General features: G+C 41.8%; 1 protein-coding gene across 4 annotated transcripts; it reads right to left on the minus strand.

Annotated features, from left to right (window-relative positions):
• Positions 1-1968: 1968 nt before the first annotated feature.
• Positions 1969-11574, minus strand: iqce (IQ motif containing E). 4 transcript variants are annotated; one of them, XM_069689648.1, is made up of 22 exons: positions 11323-11574; positions 11128-11201; positions 10611-10652; positions 10472-10517; positions 10230-10379; positions 9618-9719; positions 9344-9414; positions 8441-8554; positions 8314-8364; positions 8153-8223; positions 7993-8065; positions 7788-7828; positions 7433-7584; positions 6484-6539; positions 6146-6375; positions 5810-5917; positions 4861-5140; positions 4665-4751; positions 3960-4087; positions 3669-3763; positions 2300-2398; positions 1969-2158 (listed from the first exon to the last, which is right to left on the minus strand). In XM_069689648.1, exons 2-22 carry the CDS (start codon positions 11197-11199, stop codon positions 2034-2036), a joined length of 2193 nt encoding a protein of 730 aa, XP_069545749.1. In that variant the 5' UTR covers positions 11200-11201; positions 11323-11574; the 3' UTR covers positions 1969-2033. The 4 variants fall into 4 exon arrangements, with proteins under 4 accessions (XP_069545749.1, XP_069545748.1, XP_069545750.1 ...); XM_069689647.1 differs by having other exon boundaries at positions 11128-11574; XM_069689649.1 differs by lacking the exon at positions 9618-9719 and having other exon boundaries at positions 11128-11574.
• Between the last annotated feature and the right edge of the window lie 970 nt (positions 11575-12544).

Consider the following 12544-nt stretch of genomic DNA (forward strand, 5'->3'; position numbering starts at 1 on the left):
CTGTGTGTGTGAAGGAGAGCAAATGCGCAAAACGGCCGCCCCCTGTCGGTGAAATGACGGTAGTACACATAAGGTCCTTTTTTTTTTTTTTTTTTTTCTCCAGCAGCAGTGAAGATGACTTCAACGTCGGTGGACAGTGACTACTTTTACCTGCCCGAGAGTAGTGCTGAAGCACTTTTATCAGGCACTTGGACTTCACTGGAGTATTTACATTTATTTGACATCTTTAGATATTTTTAAGATGAATACACAATGGATAATAGAACAGACTTTGAAGATACAACACATTGTTAAAGACTAACAACACATTGTTTGACGACCCCCGTCCCTCTCAATAAAGCTGGATGTGAAGGACTGGCTCCACCTGCAGCAGATACAACAGTAACATTCGGCCTCACACTAATGCTTCAGTAATAATAACCTCATGATGTCATATATATCAGTCAAAGGGACCAAACCAGTACATCTACTTTAAAACTTCCAGCTAATACCCATGTTTGTTTACTTTAACAGGATATTTTTATGCAGTTTTTTTTTTTTTTAAATTAAGTACTTTGTACTTGAATTACTTTCCTTGAGTAACATTTTGAGTGTGGGACTTTTTCACGGGTTTGAACTACTTGTACTCTAAGGAAGTTTAATCCAGTGGTTCCTAACCTAGGGATCCGGGCCCCTCCACGGGGTCACACTATGTATCATCAAGTGATGATTAATGGGAGAGGGAAAAGAAAATACAAGGTTGTGCTATACAAAGGTCTTCTTTTCTTTTAATACATTACACTCTTCTTTTAAAAAGATTTGGAACAATTCATTTAATCTCCAACAATATATTGTATTTTTATTATGTTTTACGATCTGAAAAAAGTATTTTAAATATATAGTAAAGGAGAAAGTGCAGACATTCCCTCAGAACTGTGGGCAAAAATAAGTATAGCACATCATAAAAGTGGAGAAACTCAAAGTGAAGAACAACTTCCTGAAAATTGAAGGAAACTGAGAAAACACAACAACTTTCCAGTAATAACAACATGAAACTGGAGGTTACATTATAAAAACAGCATTTATTGTACGTCTCAGAAATTAAGTTACACAAATCATGTGGAGAAAACTGCACTCATCCACTGTTTTAGCTGACCTCCTCCAGGCTGTCATTCGTCTATTTTAAAGTATTATTGGCATTAGACATACTCCCTGTGTATCCTCCACTGCACTGACTGTTTAGTGCTGCAGCACACTGATCTATAATTTATTCACAGTTTGGCTCAATAGTGCATCAGTTGAGAATCGTCCCTCAATCGTACGTCAGAATCAGCCAGGATTTATTCAGCGTACACGAGACATTAATGTGCAGACGTTTGTGTGTTACGAATCCGGCATGTCAAAGTATGGATTAATTAATTATTCCAGCGTGTGAAATCCAGAGGGGTTTACAGTGATGTGGCTCGCTTGGGCCTGTCAGGTTAACGGAAATAAATACGTTTACTGCTGGAATTTTGATTTGAATCTTCATAAAGTAGGCACTTTGGCAAAGCAAACAACCACTGAGAAGACATGGGACTATTAAACAGGGCTAGTTGGCTCATCAAACATCCTATAGCATTACATCATTCCTATAAGGTATTTTGACATTGCTTTAATGTTCATGTGCCACATATCTCCATGTTACAAAAGATCCAACATCCTACAATATTCTGATTATCAGTGTGAAAAGTTCGTACACAGAAACATTGTGTGTCTGTATTAATTCTGAATAATGTTGGAATATTACAGCTATCATCTGCAGGTTCGGGACAAAATCAAACATAATGATTTGGTTTGTATGGTATGTGCAAGCCTCTGACAGGCTTTGAGGAGAAATGCCTCCTTGCTACACTTTCACACACACACACACACACACACACACACACACACACACACACACACACACACACACACACACACACACACACACACACACACACACACACACACACACACACACACACACACACACACACACACACACACACACACAGACACACAATCCAGACACTCTATAAGATTAAGACTTCTCTGCTTCTCAGAGGACGTGAAGGAGACACGATGATGTCGTCTGAATCGTCTGAATCAACTTCAGCGGCTCCAACGAACTCTGCTGTGTGATGGCGCTCCGTTTGAGCTGCAGGACGCAATACAGTACGTATATTACTGTGTTGGACTCAAAAACAGAATTTTGGCCAATTTAACCCCAAAGAAAACCAAAATAAACATAGGAAGATACTCATACAAAGTCATTGCTTAAATACACAGTTTCTCTCACCTTTTGCGTGTGTCATCTTAGAGCCATCAGTGCCAGAGACAAGCCAGGAGTCCTCTTCATCTCCCTCCTTACCACCATCATCACTGAGGGACACAGCGCCTGGCCAACAAAACACCACATAGTAAGCAGTCATCAAAGGACAATTCAGACACACCATCAGAAACACAAGGATAGATGCGGCTACTGTACTTCAAACGGGATGCATGTAAAATTACACTAATCTGTAAAGTATCACATGTATCACAACCACAATTGAACAAAACTATGGTCACGACTGCAAAAATCCTCAAGAAATATAATTTTCTCAGCTGGAACACAAGCTAAGATGGTGCAATTCAAAATCTCTAGACTACACATCAAATGCAGGAGAAGTCTTGGTGGCATGCAGGGAAAAAAAAAAACGCTGACATGGCTGCTCTGCTCTGTACCCTCATGCTGTCGATCTGCTCAAAACTCAAGGAGATGGTGGGGGGGGGAAGGGGAAGGCGGTGGGATCTCACAAGGTCGTTTGGGTCAGGTAGAAGCTCAGGACAGAGCTCTTAAACAACAACAACTGCAGATCTTTAGGGGACATTTGAGACACTGACATTACTGGTCCGGAGGTTTGCCGAGTCCTCATCAGTGTTTGACGGGAGGCTGTCAGAGCTCTGGCCGGTGCAGAGGAGACTGTAGATCAGCGTGCCAGTGACATCCATCACTCCTCATAAAGGTGTCGGGGAAGCGATGGTGAGCGATTTGGAGGCTGAGAGACGGGCGACCCCATGGTGTTGCACACACGAATAAATATCAGGCACGAACCCTGACTCACTCTGAGTGGCTGTATAAATGGTGTGTTTCCTGTCATAGTTGCATGTCTTTCAAAGTCTCCAGTGTAAAGCAGCCTAATATTATTCATCCAAAACACAAGTGACACTGATCTGGAGATGAAGACTGTAAGAGGAAAGTCTTTAAGATACCGTATGGCAAAGAGGATACACATTTATTTGTACAATACGTTTTAGCCCTTTAACCCTGAAATAAGAGTTAAGGTCAAGTGGCAACACAAGTGGACGAGCTGGGGAGCAGTGAGGGGAGGATCTGCCTGAGAGCCTGAGGGCACTGTGCCCACCTACCTACACTGGAAACCTGAATGCATCCAAGGCATGTCAATCAAACCGGGCACATCCCCAAACGGGACAGAAGTAGCACTGACAAAACTTAAGCTAACTTTACTAAGAGAGTCATAAAAGATAGAAAGTTTGTCTTCCTGTTTTGAACTTTTTCTCTATTTTCTTTGTCTCTTTTTGGGCGATACTATACACCTGTTTGCATCTTTTTGCGTTGCTCTATATGTTTGTTTATATAAACAATAAAGACGTGGGAGACTCACCTGTTCTGCCAGATGCGTGTCTCAGTCGAGCTCTTCTTGGTGCCAGCGTGGGCATATTGTTTCCCATTGTAGTAGAAGGCACGGAGAACCCTGAGCTAATGCACACACACACACACACACACACACACACACACACACACACACACACACACACACACACACACACACACACACACACACACACACACACACACACACACACACACACACACACACACACGTATTTCTGCAAAATGTGCTGTTTTTTGACTGCATCTGTTTATTTTTTAATTCTGTGCATAAGTGAGTCACCTCTCTTTCGCAAGACTACAGCGAGCCAGATGTCCCCTGAATGCAGACTGAATAATCGTCAAGGCGACCGCATCCAGCTCTTCATCGACAGAGGAAGCTGCATCGCTGCAGTTTGATGATTCTGCAGCCTGAAAAACAGGAGAGGAGGAAGATGCAGAGCAAAGGGGAGTACAGGGAAGATAAAGAAGTGAGACAGAGACAGGAAAACACACAGAGGAAGATTACATTTGACTCCCAGAAAATGCTTTTCAGAACCATCTGGCGGTTATCAAAGTAAGCTGCAACTCTGGTGTATTTCATCACAGTAATATCCGTAATGATCTCTGGGAATATTTCTGGTTTAATCTATGTCCCGATATCCTGTTGATCTATTCCCAGGGCTTAAGAAAATAGTTTTACAGTCCTTAACTCTGGACAACACTTCAAAAAAAATACTCTAAGTCTCACATAAATCAGCTCACAATACTACTTGTACTATAAACTGGAAAAATAAATGAAAATTTTGTAATTTTACAAAACACAAAAAGTATTATTGATTTTCTTTATTACAGTGGCCAGTTGCTGTCATTTAAAAAAAAGCACCTGATGTTGATACTAAGAGTAAATGGGAACACAACACTTGAACTGTAACGGTATTCTTGCAGCTTTACAGATATAAACTGATGAGCGTGTGTGTGCGTGTGCGTGTGCATGTGTGAGTAAAACCTTAATCTGTGTGAGTGTCAGCAGGTCCTTGAGCTGCGACTCTCTGAGGAGATGGCCTCTTAACGCTGACTGCAACATCACAGTGTCCTGAGAGAGAATGCGGAGAGATGGAGAGGGAAGTGTGTGGACATTCTTTACATAATACTTCTCTCACGCATCAAGAACTTCCTTTACATAATTGTGCTGTGTCTCATACCCTATTTCTGTGCTTCCTCCAGTTTCTCTGAATGACCGACACTGCTCTCTCTTTTGCGTTCTTCTTTGCATCAGCACCTAATTCTTCATCTCCTTTTACCCCCTCCTCCTCCTTACATCCAGTGTCCCTCCCTTCTTCCTCCTCCAGACCTGATCTGCCCTGAGTGTCCTGGTGACTCTCTGCCATTGTGGGAGACGGGGAGGAGAGCTCAGCCTGTGAACCTTTGTTTCTGTCCTCCTCCAGAGTTTGGATCCTCCCCCACAACTGTTCCAACTCCTGTCTGGGAAACATAAAAACAACAAAAGCAACATATAAATACAATAAAAAAAATTTTTAAAAAAAAAGTGCAACTGGCACTGTGGATGTCAGTGGATGACTCTTCACAGTTAGCAATTATTGAGCTGGGGCTTCCTACACCTGTCTTTGGTTCTGAGCTGAGTATACACTTCATTTTCTTAAACATTTGGTGATAAGCAACCAGTTTTGTCACCCACTGATAAGATCTGGTTTGATTTTAGGCGAATTTAAAATGGTAATGGAATTATCGTGGGTTGATCATATCAGGCTTGTGCACCATTTAAGCATTATACTCATTGCCAACAGCCTGTTGATGTTTTAGTAAGCTAGTTAGTGACTCTTTCCAGGTGCAGTGCTTCAGAGCAGAGGTTAGGCTGTAAAAGCAAACGCCATCTGTGAAAACTCATTATTTACGTTCATTTTTTTCCCCCTATATTATTAGTTATAAGACAATCACCTACACAATGTTAATATTAGTTACGTACGGACAAATAATGCTGCAACTTTCAAAGATTGCAATAATACTTACATACGTTTAACTCGAAACTTATAAATTAAGCACATACATGAACAGGAAGGTTCCACGTCTGAGCAAACTGAATCAAAGCACCTCATTTTGTCAGTCAAATATACATAACTGGTGAAAACATACTTATGCTGCTGTGTCTCTTTGTCATGTAGTTTTTTCTGTTCATCTTTCCACCGTTCCGTCTCTCTCTCCAGTTCTTCTCTTTCTGTCCTCACCTGTTTCAATTCATCACTGAAAACACAAACACAACACAGATTCATCTTCTTTGTGCTTCTAACTGCTGTTACTCATGAAATAAAGCGGCGCAGCACCAGCTACAGCCTAGTACACCTTCTGAAGCGGTTTTCTCTCTCAGGTGTGTAGTAATGATTTACATTATGAACATCAATCATTAATTATGGCTTGCAAAGATAATATCCTGTATGTTATGTATAAAAAGTGAGGCTGCTGCCCACTTACTCTCTCCTTGACAGTGTCTCTTGAAGGTCCACCCTCTCATTTTCCAATTGGCTGAGGCGTTCCCTCAGATCAGAAAACCCCTCCCCTTCCTCAGTGATTGTGCACACTGATACTACTGCCTCTGTTGCCATGGTAAAGCCCGGAACCTCTGTGAGCGTGGTCTGGACCTCCTGATCCAATCGGCTGCTGCTCTTGGCTGACTGGGCGTGTCTTCTGCTGTCCTCCAGCCTCTGATTGGATGAGAGGGGAGTCCGTCTGTGACGAAGCCTCGAAACTGACAATCCATCACAGAAGACTGCACGTGTTTACATGAACAATTAGTTACAGTTTCCGCTCACCTTCTCCACCTCCAACAGCCTTCTCAACAGTCTCTGTTTACTCCACTCTCTGTAACCTAGGAGACAATCACACACACACACACACACACACACACACACACATTTTTTATTTAGCATTACACTACAGAATATAACACTGCAGGGTTGGTACAGCTGATCGACCTCTGTTGAAAGTACTTCACTCATTATGTGGGTTTAATTTAGAGAATTGTCTTATTGCAGTTATTCTATATCATTCTTGGCAGCTGCTGTGAATATGAATGAGGAATATGAAGCACTGTTATATTTATACTGTATCCCACTGATGCATGTCACCAAAATCTGAAACATTTCAGGACATATTTGGCTACAAATCTTTAAAAATGTTTGTATTAATGCAGAGGTGACAAATAGCTGAAACTACCTTGTTGGGGGAGGAGGCAATGTGATGTTATAAAACATAAGACAATAGAAACCGCTCAATCGAGACGATATCAATACGTTTACATCTGGGTAGTTACCCAATCTCTGATGTCTATTGTTGTATTTAGCACATTATTTTTTGTTTTATTGTTTCCTAAACTCCTGTGTAACATTGATGGGATACATTGTTATGTCTTTCGAATATATTAATGTTACTCTGATTGTGATGCAGTTGGCTTTTCTGCTGTGATTAAAAGAGAAAAAGCAACCATCCAATGAAAACACATATTTATAAATACATTGCGTATTGTGCAATGAAATACATTTTCAAAATAACTAAGAATAATTTTCTAACTTCCCCTGCATTATAATGCGCTCTGATCGTACATATGACAGAACAGGTTCGAAGCAAAGCAAAAAAAAGCTGGTAGGAATAACTACAAATTTTGAGGAACAGCAAGAACAACTTTTTCAAAATGATAAAAGGAAAGGAATCTTGTTCTGTTAGCACCGGGACTGACATGTGTTGACGTGTGAGTAAAAAGACCTTTAATTCCTCCAGCAGGACTGTTGGTGTTGACTTCCTCTCTGAGTACCACGTTCTCCTGCTGAAGCTGCTTCAGGTTCTCAGACAGACGGTGAACCGTGGAGCTCAAAGCTTTCTGCTGCCTCTGAGAGCACTTACTCTCAGCTCGACTGCTGCAGACAGACACAGAGAGGGAGACGGAGACTATATAAAGACGTGGCAGTAATCTGTAACTGTGGCCTTCTTCACTTGACTATTTCGAATTCCAGACACCGGAGGGTAATTTTAAATGATTTGATCGTATCTGTTGAAATGGCCATAATAACTGTTATACCAACGTCTTGTCAGATGTCCTGTGTATTTCAGTCATGCATACCTTTTCTCTGCAGCTTCTAGAAGCATCTTCAGTCTCTGGATCTGAAAGATGAGGCACAAAATCACGTTACAAGTTTCCTTTTCTACAGCTGAGCTCACACTGCCAGCAGATGTGATGATAATATCGTCTATCGCAGCAGCAGAAAGTCTTTATGTAAGCCTCTTATTTATTCAGTGGTTGTTTCAGAGGCATACGTAGATGTTACCTCTTCATAGTAAGTTTCTACTGTGATCTTCAGCTCCTCCAGGTTGGTGGTCCTCAGATCACTTTGTAGTTTACTGGAAAATAAAGCAAATAATCTGAACAGATTACCGCTTTATACATTAACCAAATGGATTTGCAGAAAAGATGGAGGAGAGCTTTACCTTAGGGCATTTTCTTTCTCTCTACACTGCTGCTCCAGCTTCAGGATTCTCTGTTTCAGCCCATTGAGAACCTTAATGGACAGAAGCCATTTTATAATCTGGTTAGATATGTGTCCTAAAAGAATTTCTGGTATGTTCTCCAACATACTGAACATACTCACCACACTCCCATCTTTTTTCTTATCCACCAAACTGCGAGTATATTCAGATGCCTATAGAGAAACATTATAGAGTTTTTTAAAGTTTTAGTTTCTATGAGAAAAATCAAAGGCCATTCTGTGATTTTACCTTTGTAGGATCCAACAGTTCTTTTATCTGTTTCTCTCTTTTAGCATTATCTTCCTCCAGGCGCCGTAGTTTGGCTTTCATTTGCTGGTTGTCTGACTTCTGTGCCTGGAGACTCTGCAGAGAACAGCACAAGTGACTAAATGAAACCTCATGTTGAGCATGTAAAGAGTGCATCTGAAAATCCCAAAGTGCCTGAATAAACCACAAAAAAGCAAAAACTGTAGGAAAGAAAAAAAAGTCAGAGTCGACTTCAGGACACTACATTGGAACTGGTGAGGGCCATTTCATCAGACAATGATGGACACTGTATGTTGCACTTAACTTTGATCTTTACTGCAGAAGAACAATTTCCCACCTTGCTACTACTAAAATCACCATCTGGATTAATGACGTACAGATGGGGGGCCCATGTGAGATTTATCAGGCTGAGTTTTGGCATGACCTGTTTAGGATGCTCAGTTATCTGCCTATTAAATATGAAAGAACATCTGATTTCTTGTAATAGGTACATATACCACCTTCCCACCTTGTGCACTTATGGTTTTCAGTCATAGCCCCACTATATATATTATTTTATCTCTTTACTGAAATGCTCCAAAACTGCATGTTTTATTAAAAAAAAAAAATCATATTTTGACCCATTCCTTGTATCTATTTGTTTTGGTTGTTATGTTTTCCAAAGTTACAAAGGAAGAAGGCATGCTGGGAAATTCTAATTTGTTTGTTCAATAATCCAGCCATTTGTGATTTGTAATTTCTGTAGGGCGCTGAAGGCGAGGGTAGGGGCCCAAGAAAAATATCTGCACCACAGCCAATCACAATTATGTTATTCTGCAGATCCTGGTGAGCTCTTTGAATGTGTTCTTTTAAAAATCAAACTGAATACACAACATTATTTTTTACCTTCTTGAGGCGAATGATCTCATCATACATGTCCTCCTTCTCTCTGTAGTCACTTGCGCCTACGGTAAACCCTGCAAAGCACCGGGACCAACATGGAGACGGGACATAATTACACAAAGTCACCCACATTCTCACCTTGCAGTCATGAAAAAAAGATGATTGCGCTTGTATCTTATCACACTCCATCACATCCAGTCTTTTCTCTTTCTGCTATCGTCTCCTGTTCGCAGCAAACTGCTGTTTAGCACAGAATCTGACCGACAAATTCTCTCACCGTTGGATGCGGCGTGGAGATGTTTGTGTTTCCTTATGCTCAGGGTCTGTTTCAGAAGCTCTGGTGTCATATCGCAATCTGATATCAGTGTCTGGGATAAATCTGAAAAAGAGTTAGACAGAAAAAGGCTCACCACTTCTTGTTATGAGTCTGTATGATTTAATGACTTTATGTGACCTCTTTTATATTCACTTACTAAGACCTGTATGTAATACTGTGCTAAACTAATTTTTAATCTGTGTGTTTTCAAACCTGCATAGTGAAATAAAGAATATGTGGGTGAAAATAAGTTGTAATGAAATGAGCTGAATTTAGACGCACTCCAACACAAGTCACTACTCCGTCTGACTCATTCTCCTTTTGAGGACGCACTGTAGTAGGCATTGACTTGCATGTATAATGTCTGCATGTTAAGAGCTAATCAAATAATGAAGCCACAGAAAATCTGCGAACCTATAGGGCTGTGTGGTCTGGTTTTGCTCAGGCTTTAGGCTGCCATTAACGACCATATTTTCCAGCAACGCGCAGCTGTTCTTAGAAAAAACTGCGTGCACTCCTTCCTGAGGAGAGACATTTTCAACGCAGATTCAGTTGTGTTTTCATGGTTCCTACCGTGGCCGTTGCGGAGGGATGTGAGGCGAGCTGAGCCTGTCTCCCCGGGAGTGTCCCCTCTGGTGTCCCCCAGGGAGGCCTTTGGCAGTCTCCAGGCTCCCACTGCAGCTCTCTTGGGGTTAACATTCAGACTGGAGAGGTACGGAGACCCTACACATGCATAAACAAATGTGGAATTAGTAAAGTGGGTTTCGTTACCGTGTCTGCAAATGTTTCCCACAGAGCTGCTGAGCAGGTCTTACTTGGAGAAGGAGGAGGCTTGCCGGAAGATTTTTTCCTCCTTGTTCTCTGACAGTGGACAAGCACAAGACATTAACCCAAACAGAAAAAAAAAAACAACTGTGTGTGTCATGCCCCAGGTCTGAGAGTCCATTTCTTTACCTTTTCGGAAATATCAGCAGGGAGAGAAAAGCCATCCTCAACCTAGATTGGACGGACGAGTAAAACCAGTGAAAAACAGTGATGAGGGAAGGACAGAAAACATTGATAAGTTTGTGTAAATCAGTGATTCCCAACTCGGGCATCATAACCACCCCTTGGGGTGTCATAGTAAGCTCGTGTGGCTTTAATAAAGTAATATTTGATTCTTCTCGATATTTTTACTTTCTCATTCATTTCAAATGAGAAACTCAACAGGTAAACAAGAAACGGTTTGTTTGATATCCTCTCCACACACATCCAAAACATCACCAGCAGCAGTCCCTTCAGTTTAAAGGGCTCACGCGTCCAAAGTGTCGGAAACAACTGTCACAAACGATCACGTCGGGTGCTGTTTTGAGTCCACATTGATGTGGAGGAGTAATAAAACACCGCAACCGTGCAGGCTTCAAGAAAGCAATGAGTGCTTCCAGGAGATGCAGGGTTGTGTTTTTGATCTGACCAAAGGCGAAGGACTCACCAGTTCCTCACAGTCTTCATCTGTTTGAACATCACTCGCCTCCAGAGACATCTTCGCAGCTGCACTATACATAGCTGTAAACCAAACGTAACGTTAAGTAGAAAAACCCGACTTTTACCGTGTGGATTCCTCTCATTTTTACCCCTAAGTTTAAAAAAAAAAAAGGAAAAAAAAAAAAAAAAAAAAAAAGCTCACTTTAGGCTGCCCCTTCTTCCTCGTAGTAAAAACATGGGGCAACAAAAGAGACGCTAGCTGAGCTACAACTGGAAATGTTCGTCCACAACACTACAAGTCTTCCCGGGTATGAAGCCGTCCGTGCGGTGATACGGACGGGCAACCGCAGCTTCAGGAAACCCGCTCCGACGCTGTTGTCTTTCCGCGCGGAGGTGACTTGTTTTCACATTAGTGTTGCACGTTGAGTCGTCTAGCAACCAGGCAGCTGTTACTGACCTGCGTTAAACTAACCAGGAAAAGGCAGGACGAGCACCGGAAGTGACACGGGTGCGCTTTCAAAATAAAATCACAAACACGACAAACGACGGCAGACTCGCGTCAAATTGCGCCTCATTCAATTTATAATAGTTTAATACAAATTCATGTCCGATAGTTTTTTTGAGGATATATTCATAGGTTTTTGTTTTTTTGGGTGTTTTTTTTTAGAGTATGGCAAGGCGCCTTTCGATAAGAGGCTGCGTTTGAAAATGTAAGCCGGATGTACATTTTCAGCTTTAACAAGCTTGACGCAGCTAATATACACACCAACAGTTCAGGACTGAATGCTCGTAGTTTTTTCTTTCTGCGTCCCGACTCTTTTCTTCACGTCGCTGAAGCGGTGCTCAAATAAAAGGAGGGGCTTGCAATGTTTTCCTCCAATCGGATGTGACACACAGCACACGAGGAAAAAGACCAGGTGAAGTGGACTCTGTTCGTCTCTCATCCCAGCGACTCATTTCGGCACATCTGTGTAATACTGTATACAAAAACACACACACACACACACACACACAAAGAAGAAGAAGTCCAGAAGCATCGTTTCCAACTTTTTATTTAAAAGTAAATATTCTTTGTTTTCCTCTCTTTTATTCTAAAAGCCCACCTCGTCATTGCCTTGCTTCCTGGTTTCCTGCTATTTCCATGACAGAGTATGTGGATGAATAAAAAAACAGGTAAACAATCCTTTACTCATGTGTGCACACTGCCCACCACCGCTTTTGTGTTGCACCTCACACTCGTCTCTTCCCTGCAAACTGTGGGGAGAGCACCGTGGCCTCTTGTTACTGTATCATATTCTCAGACACACTGTTTATACAGGTGGTGGACCCCCCCCCCCCCCCCCAGAGCCACACAGCCAGGCACACCAGCATACTTTTGTTCAGGGCAAACAAACCCACTGCCGTTGTCAGTTTCCTGAAAGGAG

This window comes from Brachyistius frenatus, unplaced genomic scaffold, assembly GCF_029030835.1.
Source record: "Brachyistius frenatus isolate BFR_SWC_R1_liver_20210118 unplaced genomic scaffold, ASM2903083v1 Contig_7, whole genome shotgun sequence".
Classification (NCBI taxonomy): domain Eukaryota; kingdom Metazoa; phylum Chordata; class Actinopteri; family Embiotocidae; genus Brachyistius; species Brachyistius frenatus.